The following is a 15,092-nucleotide window of genomic DNA, read 5'->3' on the forward strand; positions in this document are numbered from 1 at the left end:
AGGCCGAGACCCGGGGCCCCCCCGCGCCCGATCCTGGCCCGCATTTTCAACTTCCGAGACAGGGACGCTATCCTCCAGGCGGCGCGTGCCGCCCCCCCGCTGAGGGTGGACAACTGCACGGTAAACCTCTATCCGGACTACACCGCGACAGTGATGCGGCAACGCCGAGACTTCCTCGCGGTCAAGGCGGAGCTGCGCGCTCGAGAACTTAAATACGCAATGCTCTACCCAGCGAAACTTCGGGTAGAGGCCGAGGGGCGCACATGGTTCTGTGCCACGCCGACGGAGGCCACGGAGTGGCTGGAGGGTTGGCGCCCGGCGAAAATGACAGGCCGAGCGGGGCGCACCCCTCAGCCATTCTGCCTCCCCTGAAAATCTGGAAGAAACTGGGTCGAGGGAGGATGACAGCACGCTGCAGAGCTGAGGCCGCGACAGAGCGAGCGAACTTCGGCGACGGGGGGGGGGTGTCGGGTGCCAGTTGGGTCCGGGCACTCGCGGGGGACTCGGACATTGCAGGGGCGCTGCGGTCTCTGGTCTTTGAACTTTGCAGTCTTCTGATAACCGGTTTCTTGAATGGACAAGCACATGGTGCGGGGATCGGACGAGGGACAGTGAGCAGCTACTCCCCCACACGCAAGTAGCAAGTTATGGGACTCAAGCACTCTGCTAAGTTGGGGTGGCGGGTAGTTTTAAATCCGCCGGGCAGGGAGGCAGGGAGGAGGGAGGGGGGACTGGGGCACCTTGGGAAAGTTGGTTTGTGTTCTGTTCTAGGTTTAGCAACTATTCATTGGCGAACTTTGCAAGCTAGGCCTGTTAGAGATCCTAGGAGGGGTGCGCGGCAGCGAACACTCTCAACCACCCTCCATGGCAGGGGAATCACATAGCAAGACCCGGGAGGCCACCGCTAGCTCCACTGCGAGGCTAACGCAACAACACAGTCCCTCATTCAGTGTTCTGTCGTGGAATGTGAACGGACTGGGAGATAAGATTAAACGAGGGCTGGTCCTACAATATCTCAAGCGCAGGGGGCCGGCGGTGGCACTCTTACAGGAAACACATCTAGTAGGCACGACCGCGAAAGCACTAGATAGATGGGGATTCAAGATGGCGATACATTCTGAGTTCACGTCTGGGTCCCGAGGGGTGGGCATATTAGTAAACAAGCGCTTCCCACTGATTATGGTTGACTCCCGTAGGGAGGAGCAGGGCCGATTCGCGGCGCTGACCTGCCAATGGGAAGGGAAAGTGTATAATTTGGTGACTGTATACATCCCCCCGGCACTCCACCAGGATACTTTCCGGGCATTGGGTGAATTCCTGCTGACGTTACCACAAGGGGAGCTCATCATGGGCGGGGACTTCAATGCAACTATGGACCCGCTACTGGACAGGTCATCATTCAGAGACCACGGTAGCGCCACCCCCAAACTGCGTGAATTCACGGAGGCACTCGGCCTCATTGACACCTGGAGGGCGCACAGTCTGGAGGACAGGCAATACACATTTCACTCAAGGGCCCACAACACCCTTTCCCGCCTAGACTATATTTTCACATCACCTGCAGGGTTGAGGGGAATGACGGACGTTTCCCACTTACCCAGGGGCATCTCGGACCACAAACTTTACCCCACGTAAGCGCAGGATATTCCCAATTCACCCGGGTTACCTCAAAATCCCTAAAATTCGTAAAGCCCTTCAGGCGACCACCAAACAGTATTTCCCTGAAAACAAGGACTCGGGGGTCGGCCCGACGACGTTGTGGGAGGCGTACAAAACAGTCCTTCACGGACAAGCAATCTCAATGGTTACAGACCATAAGAGAACTCAACAGCTGGAGGTGCTTAGGCTCGAGCAGGGGGTGAAAGAGGCAGAGGCCAGCCACGCCACGCATACTGATGATGACACCACGCATAGAGTCCACATGGCGCAGCAGGAATACAAGTCCTATCTTTGGGAGGCCGCACGAGTCAAACTGGTGGCAGCACGTCATACGATTTATGAGCTGGGGGACAAGGCAGGTAAACTGCTGGCCTGGCTTGAGAAGGGGGAGCGGGCGGCACGTTGGGTGGCGCGGATCCGGCTAGATTCAGGAGATTTCACGTCGGAACCACGGCAAATCGTGGAGGCACTAGCGGCTCACTACAAAAAGGTCTATACACCGGAGGCCACGTCCACTGTGGCAGACGAGGCCTTCCTCCGGGACATCGCGATGCCAAGGCTGGCCCCGTCTGGGGTGGATGCCCTGGAGGTGGACCTGAAGGCGGAAGAGCTCACATTAGCAATACTCGCTCTCCGTGCTGGGAAGGCGATGGGGCCAAATGGAATCCCGGTGGAGTTCTATAAGAAGAACGCTACCCACGTAGTCCCGCACCTATTGGCCATGTACAAAGACAGCCTATCGACAGGGATCCTGCCCCACGACCAGAGAGTGGCTACCATAGTGGCGATTCCGAAGCCTAACAAACCGGCGCATGAATGCGCTTCTTATCGCCTAATCTCGTTGCTGAACGCTGAGGCGAAGATTCTGGCAAAGGTGCTGGCGACAAGGCTGCAGCCCTACCTTTCAACCCTGATACACCGGACCAGTCGGGATTCATGCCTCACCGAAATACCGCCCTGAATATACGGCGGCTCCACGGGCCGCGGCCATCCTCTCGCTGGACGCGCGGATGGCTTTCGACCGGGTGGAGTGGCCATTCCTCTTCGCCGTTCTTCGCCGCGTGGGAATTGGCCCCAAGATGTGCGCATGGATTCAGCTTTGTATACCGAGCCACTGGCACAGGTGGTGGTCAACGGACATATCTCGGACCCCTTCCCGTTGGGGCAGGGGACGCGACAAGGCTGCCCTCTTTCCCCGCTCCTTTTTGCTCTGGCTCTGGAGCCGCTCGCGGCCTGGATGCGGCAAGACCCGGTGATCCGGGGACTAAAATGGACCATGGGGTGGGAGGACCGCATCTCCCTCTATGCTGATGACATCCTGCTGTACCTAGCCTCACCGGCGCGCTCGATCGCCTGTCTCCTGGACATCTGTGCGTCGTACGGGAGGGTGTCCGGCTATGAGATTAACTGGGAGAAGTCAATTGTATATATGCTCAGAGGCTCCCCACCTCGGCTCCCGAGGGGATGCGAGATCCGGGTGGTGGAGGACGGGTTCAAATACTTAGGAATCTATGTGACCACTGACAGGGAAAGATTTGTGGCTGAAAATCTAACGAAGCCCCTAAATAGGTTCCGCAGCGACGTCAAGCACTGGCGTTCCTTACCCTTGACACTGCTGAGGAGAGCCGCCCTCTTCAAAATGATGGCTCTCCCTAGATTTTTGTACATGCTTCAAAATACTCCCTTCCCGGTGCCGCCAACGTATTTCGCCGCCATCAATGCAGAGGTCACCAGCCTATTGTGGGAGGATAAGGCGCCGCGGATCGCACTCCATAAGCTCACCAGGGGGTGGTACGACGGAGGCATAGCCCTCCCAGACATAAGACTGTATTATTAGGCATCGCAACTTATGGTGATCAATCAGTGGCTTCATGTGCCTGGGGAGGACCCGGCGTATCGTATGGATCGGCAGCTGCTGGGGGCTGGGGGGGGGGTCATGGGAGCGCTCTACAACCACAGGAGGGGCCGCTGCCCCTCGGGCCCCACGGCGCATACCCTCCAGATATGGTTTGCGGCGCAGCGGGCTCTGGGCTGGGCCGGAAAAATAACCCAGGCCACACCCTTATGGGAGGCAAAACAGTTGGGGGTGCTGCGCACTACCAAGGGGTTCCATCAATGGGATCTGATCGGCATCTCCAGGGTTGGTGACCTTTGGAAGAAGGGATAGCTGGTCACATTCGCCCAATTACAAGCAGATTACGACCTGGCCGACACCGAACGTTTCAGGTACATGCAAATCCGTCACGCACTCCAGGCGGTGGTCCCGCCCGGGACCCGGCTTCCGGAATCGTCGCCATTGGAAGACCGGCTCCTCACGGAACATCTGACACAAAGGGCGACCTCCCTGACATACCGAAAAATGATAAACAATCGGCCAGAACCATTTGCAGCCCTTAAGTGTAGATGGGAGACTGAGCTGGGGGACTTTGACTAGGCGGAATGGCAGGCGGCGCTCTCCTCCCCTAGGGAGGTGGGCATATCGTCCAAACTGCGGCTGGTCCAACTAAAAATTTTGCACCGCACATACTACACCCGTACACTCCTATTTAGACTTAACCGAGCTGACTCCCCCCTATGTCTCAGGCAGTGTGGTATGGAGGGAACCCTCTTACATACCCTCTGGGAAGGCCCTGTCATAACTCTGTACTGGAAGGGAATAATGCGCACACTCTCCCAGGTGACCAAGGTTCTGATGCTCCCGGAGCCGCGGAGGTGTCTCCTCAACGTCTGGGAACCGACAGATCTCAATAGAGTGACACAACTCTGGGTAACACTGGGACTCATGTTGGCGAAACGCAATATATCCCAGGGATGGGGATCTAGGCAAACACCGACCCTCGCTCAATGGTCCCGGGATATGAACTCCACAATGGTTGTCGAAAAAACTGTATATATTCATAGAGGTTGCCCCAAAAAATGGACCCAGGTGTGGGGTGGGTGGAATGCCTATAGAGGAAATATATGTGAACCCCCACGTGATTCTTCAGACTCTGAATTAAGTGACCATGAATAGACGATCTATCGCTTGTTTGCAGAATGAGATGGACACTGTCATGCGAAGCCGAAGGGGCACCATTGTTTTTCGAGAATGTCCTGAAAGCTTAGTTGCACTCTCGATGGGTTGGTATACTGCTGAACTTGATGCCAATGTATGTTGCTTTATGTTTAAAAAACTTAATAAAAATATTTACAAAAAAAAGAAAGTGAGGACACCAAAGTCTCAAAGGAAAACAAAAATATATCCCACCCAATGCATGTTCAGCTTGCCAACAGTTCACGTTGGTCTAAGCATTCTCTAGAAATACTGTATAGGTCACCACCAATCTGCTGCTGACTGTACATTCAGGTATATTTTTTTAAAAAGTGTTGTGAATGTAAGCCTTTAGATGTAAATCTGCTGTCTTTGTCCAACTAAGCGATTGCACCAAAAACCTCTCTTACAACATTTAGGTCTATTTACCCGGCTTCCTGTCCAGCAACCTTTATTACAAATATTTGAATGATCTCATTCACTCAGTACGTGGAGATGAGTATGCCTGGGGGAGTAGTCTTCCAGGTCAAGGGCCCAACTACTCGCTGGATCATGAGACAGCAGGTGCTGACACTACTGGTACTCAGGTAAGAAGATCTCTGGTTATTATACTATGCAGTTTGTTGCAGGTTCAAATTCAGTTTACATCAGCACCAGGAACTGTCCAAGTATGTTTCTCTAATACAGGTGGTTAAATATATAACTGAGCCAGTTAGGATGATGAAGAAAGTGTAAGCGTGTTTAAGGGAGAGGGAAGAATGTTAGAAAATTATTGATATTTAATGAGAAACAGAGAACATCAGGACATTTGAATCGAAATCAAACTGGGGTGCACTATGCAGTAGCTACAGACCTTTTTTTTTTTTTTGTCTTACAAGGTGACAACTATGTTAATCACCCTAGTCCTCATATATTTAAAAACAAAAAATTGCATTCCTATTTTTAGGTGTTTTTTTATTGTAACCACACTTCCTGCTTGAAGGAAACTCTAAAATGTACTTCTTGGACCCAACCACCAACCTCTATTTAAAGGACAGTAAAAAAGGCTTCCTTGAACAGTTTTAAAAGTATATGTTTACTTGGTTTAAAAACATATTAATTTTGATTATGGAAACCAAAAAGTAAATTCCGCACTCCCTGCCCAGCATGATTCTCAGGCTTGCTTGTCCTTTTTTTAATTTATTTTATGTAGTCATATAGTTAAGAGTGCATGTGGTACTAAGCTTGCTACGAGCATTGTGTCGAAACATCACAAACCCCACATTCATTACTTTTGAGTATACAGCAATTTGCAAACAGTACTTTAGATCTTATTTATCATTCATAGTTATAGGTCACAAGATGATTATGTAACTAATTCATGTGATGTTATCCAAGAGAATGAGTGGAACAGTAAAATGGCTATATTAATAGTGATTTTTCTTATCAGTTTTATTTGACACTAACATCTGGAATCTTTGTTTTAGTCTACTGTCAAAAAGGCAAATATTAAAATCCTGAAAAATTTTGACGAAGCAATAATTGTAGACGCTGCAAGCCTGGACCCAGAATCTTTGTACCAACGAACGTATGCTGGGTAAGGGATCGTAAACTGTGAACTTTTTAATCTCAATGACAATGTTTTCTTAGGAAAGATGCTTGTTCTCAAATCTAAACTCTACATGCCTGGGGTTAAAAGTCTAAGGAACCATTTAATAACAGTTTACTTGGAAAGAGGTATGAAAGAATGAATTAAATCTAGTTTTGTTACTGTTTGTGTTGAATTTATATAGAGTGTGGTTACCAGCATCGTAAATAACACCATCCTCCCTGTACTTTTTGTTTATTTAGAATTATAAATGACTTTTCTTTTGGAGGAGTAAAACCCCCTCCCCCTAAGAACTCCCTTTTCTCTTTCTTAAGTTTTGTACACTGCTTTTTTTCTATATGGTACTACTATTCTAAATACTTAAAACAATTTCTATCTATGTGTTAATTAACTATGCTCCTAATTCCTTAAACACACAAAAAGTGTTTAAAAAATCATTTTTATACTTTTAAAATTACTTATCTTATTCCATTTTTTATATCACTTAATAGATCATCATTAAAGTAGGTTATTTTATTATTATACGTCTATTGTTAATTATAAGGTAATTAACATTTTAACAGTTAATATTTTTAAATGTAGCATATTTTAAGTACACCTAACCTTTTATTTTGCAACGTGTATATATGTTGATATATTTATATTAAGTGGAAACATTTTTAAGACTACTTGAAAGCTGTGATGTAAATACTCCCCATGTAAATCTAGATAATGTACCATTGATGCAGAGACTTCCAGTGTATGGCATGTGATGTAATGACCCCCAGATTAAACCTGCGAAGCAAAGGCAGCATACCCAAGTAAGATTAAATTAATTGGGGCTATTCAGGCCTTCCTTCCCTTACAAATATCAATCATGAGTCAGACCTTGGACAACTTGCTAGTCAAGAATTCAGTATCCGCTATGGTGTCATGGAGGTGTTTCTCTATGAGATGCTTCTCGTGCATTCTCTGAGCTTTGCGATCAATGGCTAGGTAGTGAATCTAAGCCTATTCCATCTCACACATTTGTCTCTACCTCTGGGATGGTGGATGTATGGCTGAAAAGGTGTCTACACTCCTTATGGTTTGAGATTGAGCAAGAGCTTCTCAACTTCTTTGCGACCTGCAGAAATCCAGTTTGAGCACATGTTAACATCAGTTGGAAACCATTTGCCTTTTGAATCAGTAGATGATTTTGGTCCATTGGTATGACCTGATGTTTGCTTGGACAAGAACATCCCTGTGTTCCTTTTCTCTGACTCTTCCTAATTCAGAGTGCGATACAGAGGGTAAAGAATATCAGTCAGTTCACTTGCTTGTTCAATTATAAAATTTTATTCTCCAAGCATCTAGCTTAATAGGGCACGAAGGTAGTCATCTGTAAAACATACCTGTTCACTTTTACATCTTAGTAGAAGGAGATTCCTTCTCCACTGCCTATTAGGTGTAGCTGAAGCATCAGTTTCTCGCCTTCACATCACATCTGAACTTGATTCTGTCAAATTGATTTGCTTACATTTGTATCTTAGGAACTTCCTTCCTGATTTCCAAAATTGCAGCCACTAACAAACGCAGTAGCAAGTTGCAGGCCCTATACCCTTCAGAGCGTTACGCTATGTTACTAGTTTTGGAGGATTTGTCCTGCTTTTGTTTTCCAAGATGTTCCCTGCGTTCCACTTATTTATGTTATGTAGGATGTGCAGCGCCAGATCAGTCGAAAAGGCATGTGAGCATGGAAAAAATATTTGGGAGAAGATCTCCTCATTTTCATTATCTAATCTGTGTACTAGAGTCTTTGTAAGTTTTGGAGGTAATGATGCCAATTGAATTCAACGTATGCAAGATGCATGTATTACACCTAAAATACAAAACTCAATAGAAGCGTTGAAGAAACACTGAAGGTTGTCAGTGATGGACACTAATGGTAATAAAGATACCATAAAGAGTAGCTTTGGCCTATTCCTTCACTCTCAAGACATTTAATTAGAAATCTTTTTTGAGTTTATACATACAACTATATAGGAATTAGTTACTTGAGCCTTCCTGTTAGCAATAATTGCAGAAGGAACATCACTCCTTTCCAGTCAAATATAAGTTTTACATTTGAATTGTTCTAGCTCAAACTTAGTTTAGCCAACAGATATTATGCTTTAGCCACCAAGGCTTATGTTCTATTTAAGGCAATAAATTGATAACAAATGCATAGATGACGCGAATTGTTTGTTACTTACTACGTTTCTTAATAGTGTTAAATGTAATCTTGAAGGAACACACAAAAAGATGAAGAAAGTCCCACATACCAAAGGATTAGTCTGCTGTCAACTTTAAATTAACCGTCTTAACACTGCATGGAATTTTGGAAAATATAGCTCCTTAGAATATTAGTGGCATTGTCAAAATGCTGCCATTTTATTGGCGGATATCTGCAATCGTTCATTCTTTTATCTGAGGAAATTAAATCTGGGATTACAGGTAAGCAACTTTTCCTTTTGTCCAAATCCTTCCTGCTGCTGGAACATCCCAAAATATTGACGATGGCTGGGACTGCCAGGGAGTTTAAGCCTCTTTGATAGCACATAGTTAGTATAACATTTTCCCTGGTCTCCCGTCTCTGACAGGGACAGACTTGAGAATTCTGCAGAACAGTTTGAAATCATCGAAGAAACAATATCTTTACAGTTGCTGATTAGAACCAGGATAAATGAGACTCTAAACAGAGTGTGACAAGTTATTCTAATTGTTCTGTTGTACATGAATTTTCTATGAGCCCTAAAAGTGATCTCGGTGACTGCTTGAAACTCATGGCATTTTTGTTAAAATACTTTTGGGGCAGAGTCAGGCTTTCATCCTTCCAATATTGATAAAATGATTAACATTTAATTTGGTTAAAGTGGCTCTTATTATTGTGCTTTGCAGCAGGAGCTTAACTGGACTAGTTACAAATTATTATTAATAATATAGATGTTTTGCTTTGACTGTTTCTATCAATCTTGCACTTCCTTAAAGCTGTCCTGAAGCAGATAGTGTCACTTTTCCTTTTTATGTTGCTGCAGGAAAATGAGTTTTGGAAAAGTGAGTGACCTGGGCCAGTTCATCAGAGAGTCCGAACCAGAGCCCGACATAAAGAAATCCAAAGGTGTGTTTATTTTTCTTTGCATCCACATCTTTGAGTTATATTAAACTGATTCCATCAGAGAATCTGTAAGTAAGTGTGTAGGCTGTTTACGTTTTCGGAAAAGCTATTTTGCATCCATGCAGAGGTTTGTATCTTAATGTTACATAATTGAAAAGCTAACTATCACCCTTTCAATATTTAAGAGGCGTGTAACTACAGTTCCCAATTAACAGGTCACATGCTTAGCTAGACTTAGTTAGAATAAGCAAGTTGTGTTGTTAATATATCTTGATAGAGATTATCTTCTAACATTGCGTGTTCTAATCAGAAAATAAGAAGATAGGTTTTAATATTTGCCACATGCCTTTTCTAGTTCTTTTCAAGCTGCTCTTGTAAACCCTCATTCTACCTTGACAGGTATCCTTGCCACAATGGAATACCTGAATGTTAATTTGTTTTAACTTAGAGAAAGTAGGAATGGACTATGCAAGTTGACATTCTTTACGCAACATTAGCACTCGAGTTAAGGATTTCTTGGAGTGTCGGTTGTTTAGCAGTGCATTCATATCTTGCAGTGCACCCATTGAAACTGGTATTCCCACTTCATCCTAGTTGTCTGATGTCCTACACAACCTCTTATAGTGAAAAACCAAGAACATGTGCCAGTGGATCAGTGCACGTTCGTGTAGCACAGAGCAGTGCTTTGATTGATATCATCTTCCATTACACTGAGCCTTATCTTGTATGTAACCATAGTTCTATAGCATAAAATAGAGGCCCAGTGGTGACAACCTTCAGGAGAACAAGATAGAGCATACCAATCAGGCAGTCGGATCCAGGTGTGTCAATTGTCACAGATCCATGGATGGCAGAATGGGCACATATTTAGGAACTCTAACAGAAACATCTTTGTACTCTGTTCTGGAAACTGGAGGTCACATAAATCTGTTAGGGTTAGTAAATAGCATTCTTTAGGGAACCAAAGTTGGTCAGGTCTTTAAAGTTAAGGAACACGGGTCTTGTCTATTCCTGTCTGACGAGCACGCTTTATATCTCTGACAAAGTTGGTCCAAGATAACTGGAAGTTATTGGGAGGGAAAGAGAGAGAGAGAGAAAAACAAAAAACAAACCACTCTCGCACACTTTCCGGCACCACATCTTCTAGAAGTTAAGAAGAAGGTACACTAAGGGCCTGATTTAGATATCCGCGGATGGGTTACTTCATCACAACGATGATAGATATCCTGTCTGCTGAGATATAAATCCCATACTATCCTTTCGGTTTTAGATTTTGGCAACCGAGATATCCATCACTGTTGTGACGGATAACCTGTCTGCCGATATCCAAATAAGGCCCTAAGTCTCTAAAAAAGTACATGAAACAGTGCCATAATTGGGTCCTGTTTTAAAGGAACAGAGGTCCCTATGACCAACAGTCTTATATTTACTGAAAAGCAAAATCTATTTAAAACCAGGCACAATTTCCATCAAAGCCATTCAACGATCCCAAGTCAAACTTGGAAATAGAATAACAGGGAGAGAGCTTATGAATTACAAAAATCAGAACACAAAACGCAATATTAGTCCAAAGCATAAATTTCAATCTATATTGATGCTGTATATTCACTATTTTCATACATTGGTCGCTGCAAGAACCAGAATAGTTTAATTGAATTTTTCTATCCTTACTGTAAATGTAAATAAATGTAAATCCAGTATTTGTAAAGTGCACATCTACCCGTAGGTATCCCGGCGCTGGGGGCCCTCGGGAAGATTAAGCGAGCTATTGTCCAGAGTCACATGGTGCTGGGTTGACTTGCCGCTGGTGCCAGGGACCGAACCGTGATCCCCAGTGTCCAACGTCAGTCGCCCTGGCCGCTGCGCCACACCTCTGTCCATCAGAACCATTGTTTTCTGTATTGCATGTTACCCAGGTCCTTCAGATTTTTTATGGGTTACCCCAGTATTTTGCAATGGATAAGTCTATTGATTTGTCCATAAGGGAGAAGATTATTACATGATTATTAAACAGTCCTCTGGCATCAGAGTTGGTCAAGTATTTAAACTTCTCCACAATGTGCTGGGAGAGGCTAATGTCCAATTTGTTAAAAAGCAGACGTGTCCCTTGCTAGTTCACATCTTAGTGTGGCCTTTAGACTTTTAAGGTCTACAGAATCACCTTAGTTATTTTTCCATTTTAATGTTACTTGCACTTACTCCCTGAACAGTACACGGTAAGATACCAAAAATAGTTTCTAAGTTCATAATTGTGTTTTTGCTTCTGCCCTCCTGTATTTCCAGAATGGTGGATAAGTAGACTATACTTCTGTTTACAAAGCTTTTTCTCATCTTGCTTTGAGATCAACTGATTCCCGTCACTTTTGTTTAAAAGCTACTGCATTTCTCTACAATGTAGTAGCATAGTTGTTTGCTTGGAATACTGCAGTGAAAACATGCAGGATTTTGACAACTATATACTGTTTGATATCCCAGTTTTGTTTTATATTCAGATATCTTTTTGATATCCACAAGCACTGCTTTGGAGGCATCATATTTCTGGTCAAGGAACCTCTTCCTTGACACTAGCAAAGTGGCTCCTTGTGCCCATTTTTGGGTGATGAATGCAACACCAATCTAGTTTACAGCCTGTCTCAGATTGATTTTCATGCCATATAATATCAGACGTTCTAGACTCTACTGATACTGATTCTTGAGAATATGTGGTGCTTTAGAACTCAAAAGGTGTTTTTATCAGAGTTTAGTTGTTTTCCGTCTCATCCTCCTTTTTAACAATGGCAATTTCTTATTTTGTCTCAGTCATAATTTTATGGCTAAATATTCGCATTGAGCCCTTTATGAAATGGCCAGAATGGAGACTGGGATTTAGACTGACAAAGTAACCTTAAAGAAAGCTCCACCATCTCTTGAAAGTGTATTTTCCTTTACAGACCTTTTTTTAAATAGTTTTTTACTTTCTGCTGAATAATTTACAGTTGAGTAACACAGTGTATACCTTCTTAGTATACCTCTTAAGAGAGGAAGCAGCCTAGCTTGAGGCATCTAGTCCTACTTCTGTGCTCATCTTTCCAATCCTCTGTGGTTCTATAAATAATCCGTGGGAGGTCTTGCTATTTAAATAAAAATAAATGCACTGCTTTTTCTCCTCCATGCTAGGCCTTCCTTCACTGTCTTTGGAGCGGTATTGGTAGAAGTAGTAACGTGCATTTTTTCCCCATCAAGCAAATAGTAGCAAGGTGCAAGTCTCTGACTGACTTTTCTGTTTTTAACTCCTGCCTGAGGAATGATGATGACAACCTTCCTCTTACAGAGAAGTGGTGAGAGAGTCTGCCTTATTTCGATGATTTTTTCTAACTGCTTTGCCACACCAACCGTCCTTCTTTAAATCACCTGTTGTGATGCCTTTTCTTAAAGGTTTAATTTGTATGTTCCCAACCAAACATTTTTAGATACTACAGTGGGACCTTCACTTGGTACTCATGTTCCTGATGGGTACCCTAGTTGATCAGATGCAAAACTGACCTCTGTGTCTTCAGACTTGTATTACAATCTTTCTCATTGCCGTAACTTCAAAGTGTTGCATGAGTGAACTACAGGCTCTGTATGTTTAATGTTTAAATACCACCTTGTTCCCATATAAACTGGTGTTGAGGACCAGAGTAGTCTTTCTTCTAAAGGCTGTGACTTTTTCATGTCGGACAGTCCATCACACTTCGACGATCTGTGCTCAGCCTCACTCCTCAAGGAGGAGGAGAAACTTCATTGTTTTGACCCCAAAAAGAGCACTGAGCGTTCACATCAATTGCTTCAAAGACCATCCGCAGACAATCTGCATTTTGTGGTTTTTTTTTATGGGGTGATGAAAGTCAATACAGTGCAGAAGAAGACTTTGTCCAGGTGGATAGTCCTTTGCATGAAGATCTGCTATGCGCTGGCCAAGAAACCTTCCAGAAGGACTGCAGGCCCATTCCACCAGAGCCAATGCTGCCACTACCACCGCATTGGCACACCGATTGCCTGCCCTGGATATTTGTCAGGAAAACAGTCTGAACTTCAGTGCACACCTTCACCAAGCACTTCTGTCTTGACACTCTGGTCTGACGGGATGGGCATTTTGGCTGTTCAGTCCTTCAAAACATTTTGGTATGAGCCGTCTCACAGGCCCACCATCTGAGGCAGTACTGCTTTAGTATCTATTCTAAAGATGCAGAATGCGGTTTGAAATATCTACAGAAGAACAAATTACTTACCTTTGGTAATGCTCTTTCTGCTGAATACTCTAATGCAATCACAGATTCCTCCCTGCCGTCCCTCTTCCCCAGTTGCTGGCATGGCCTCTTTTGCATCTAAAAAGGTCCCAAATTAGAGCTCTGCACACTTGCAGTTAATTGATTGTTGGGCACGGATAGTGTCAACCAAGAAACTGACCACACAAAAGACGAATGGAGAACAAGTTTTGGTAGTTTTATTGTTTTTCAGTTTATTTCCATTTAGCTAATATTGATGTGGTGTTAGGCTTGTAGGGCAAATGGGTGGGACTATATTTCAAGATGTTTATTTTTTTTTTAAATCTGTAAAATGTAGTTGGTTAATTACAAAAGCAAGTATGTAAATTATTTATTGTAACTTTAATTTATTTAAATAGGAAACAATTTTTTAATGGTTAATTATATTATTTTTTTATTCATTATTAAATTTTTTCAATTTACATTTTTTCATTTTAATTGTATAATTGTTAATTCATTAAATTCTATGTTTTTGTGTTATTCTGACAAAATATTTACCTGCTTCATTTTTTTGTGATGTATTTACTTTTTGTAAGTATTGCACATTTTTATATAGAGTATTGAGATTGTAGGGGAGTACGATGGGAAGTGTTTTATTGTAAAAATGTTTGTTTTTAATTCGAGAAATAATTTAAAAAACAAATTACTAACCAGTATATTTTAAGTAATTTCGTAGAGGTTTTGGTTGTTTATAGAAAAATGGTTTATTTAAAATAAAAATATTAACAGTTAGGTGACAATTTTGGCGGATTTTCCCTTTTCAAGTTTGAAAGGTGCTCCTTTCTGAAATCATGTATTTTCTTTTTAAGGTGATAGAATTTCTTATCAGAATTGTCTCTAATCGAAGTATCATTCTAAATGAGTATAGGGTTGAACTGAAAGATTACTAAAACGTGTGTTCTGTTTGCAAGATTAATATACAAAATTCAAAATTTTACAGTGTATTGCAACCTATTCTTTCAGAATTAAATAAACTGCATTTGTTTTCTTCCCTCGTTCTTTCCCAAACTTTCCTCTGAAGCAGGAGGAACTCTCTTCACATTTTGTAACATGCTTTCAGTGGTATCTCATAACCAAAGAAAAGCATAGGAGTTTTTTTCATTTTAGCAACAGTGCTGCTGCATTGGCAGGGCATTTTCTATGCAGCTTTTTTCAGATGAATTGTCTCGCACAACATTTTCACCAAATCATCTGGTGAGATGTATACCATTGTTATCTAAGGAAAACGCAGCTAATGCAGATTTTTCTGTTTAAACTAGTGCAGCCACATGGAGATGAATCCGTCTTTTTACCAAATATGACTATCTCCAGAGGTTATACATCAGTGTTGGAGCCCTCTCCGCAAATTCTGCTCTTCTGTGTTTTTTCCACACCATTATATTTTCCATTTTATCTAGCTTAGTCTGCTCTTGA

General features: G+C 43.2%; 1 protein-coding gene across 3 annotated transcripts in view; it reads left to right on the top strand.

The window, feature by feature from the left end:
- AKAP10 (A-kinase anchoring protein 10) overlaps positions 1 to 15,092 on the top strand; it is a 505,176-nt gene that overhangs the window by 402,063 nt on the left and 88,021 nt on the right. For all 3 annotated transcript variants that reach the window (XM_085649331.1, XM_085649332.1, XM_085649333.1), the window contains exons 10-12: positions 5,110 to 5,277; positions 6,157 to 6,266; positions 9,314 to 9,396. In XM_085649331.1, coding sequence (XP_085505457.1) covers positions 5,110 to 5,277; positions 6,157 to 6,266; positions 9,314 to 9,396 — 361 coding nt within the window. The remainder of the gene's footprint in view (positions 1 to 5,109; positions 5,278 to 6,156; positions 6,267 to 9,313; positions 9,397 to 15,092) is intronic.

This window comes from Triturus cristatus, chromosome 3_2 (genome assembly GCF_964204655.1).
Source record: "Triturus cristatus chromosome 3_2, aTriCri1.1, whole genome shotgun sequence".
In the NCBI taxonomy this organism is placed as follows: Eukaryota; Metazoa; Chordata; class Amphibia; order Caudata; family Salamandridae; genus Triturus; species Triturus cristatus.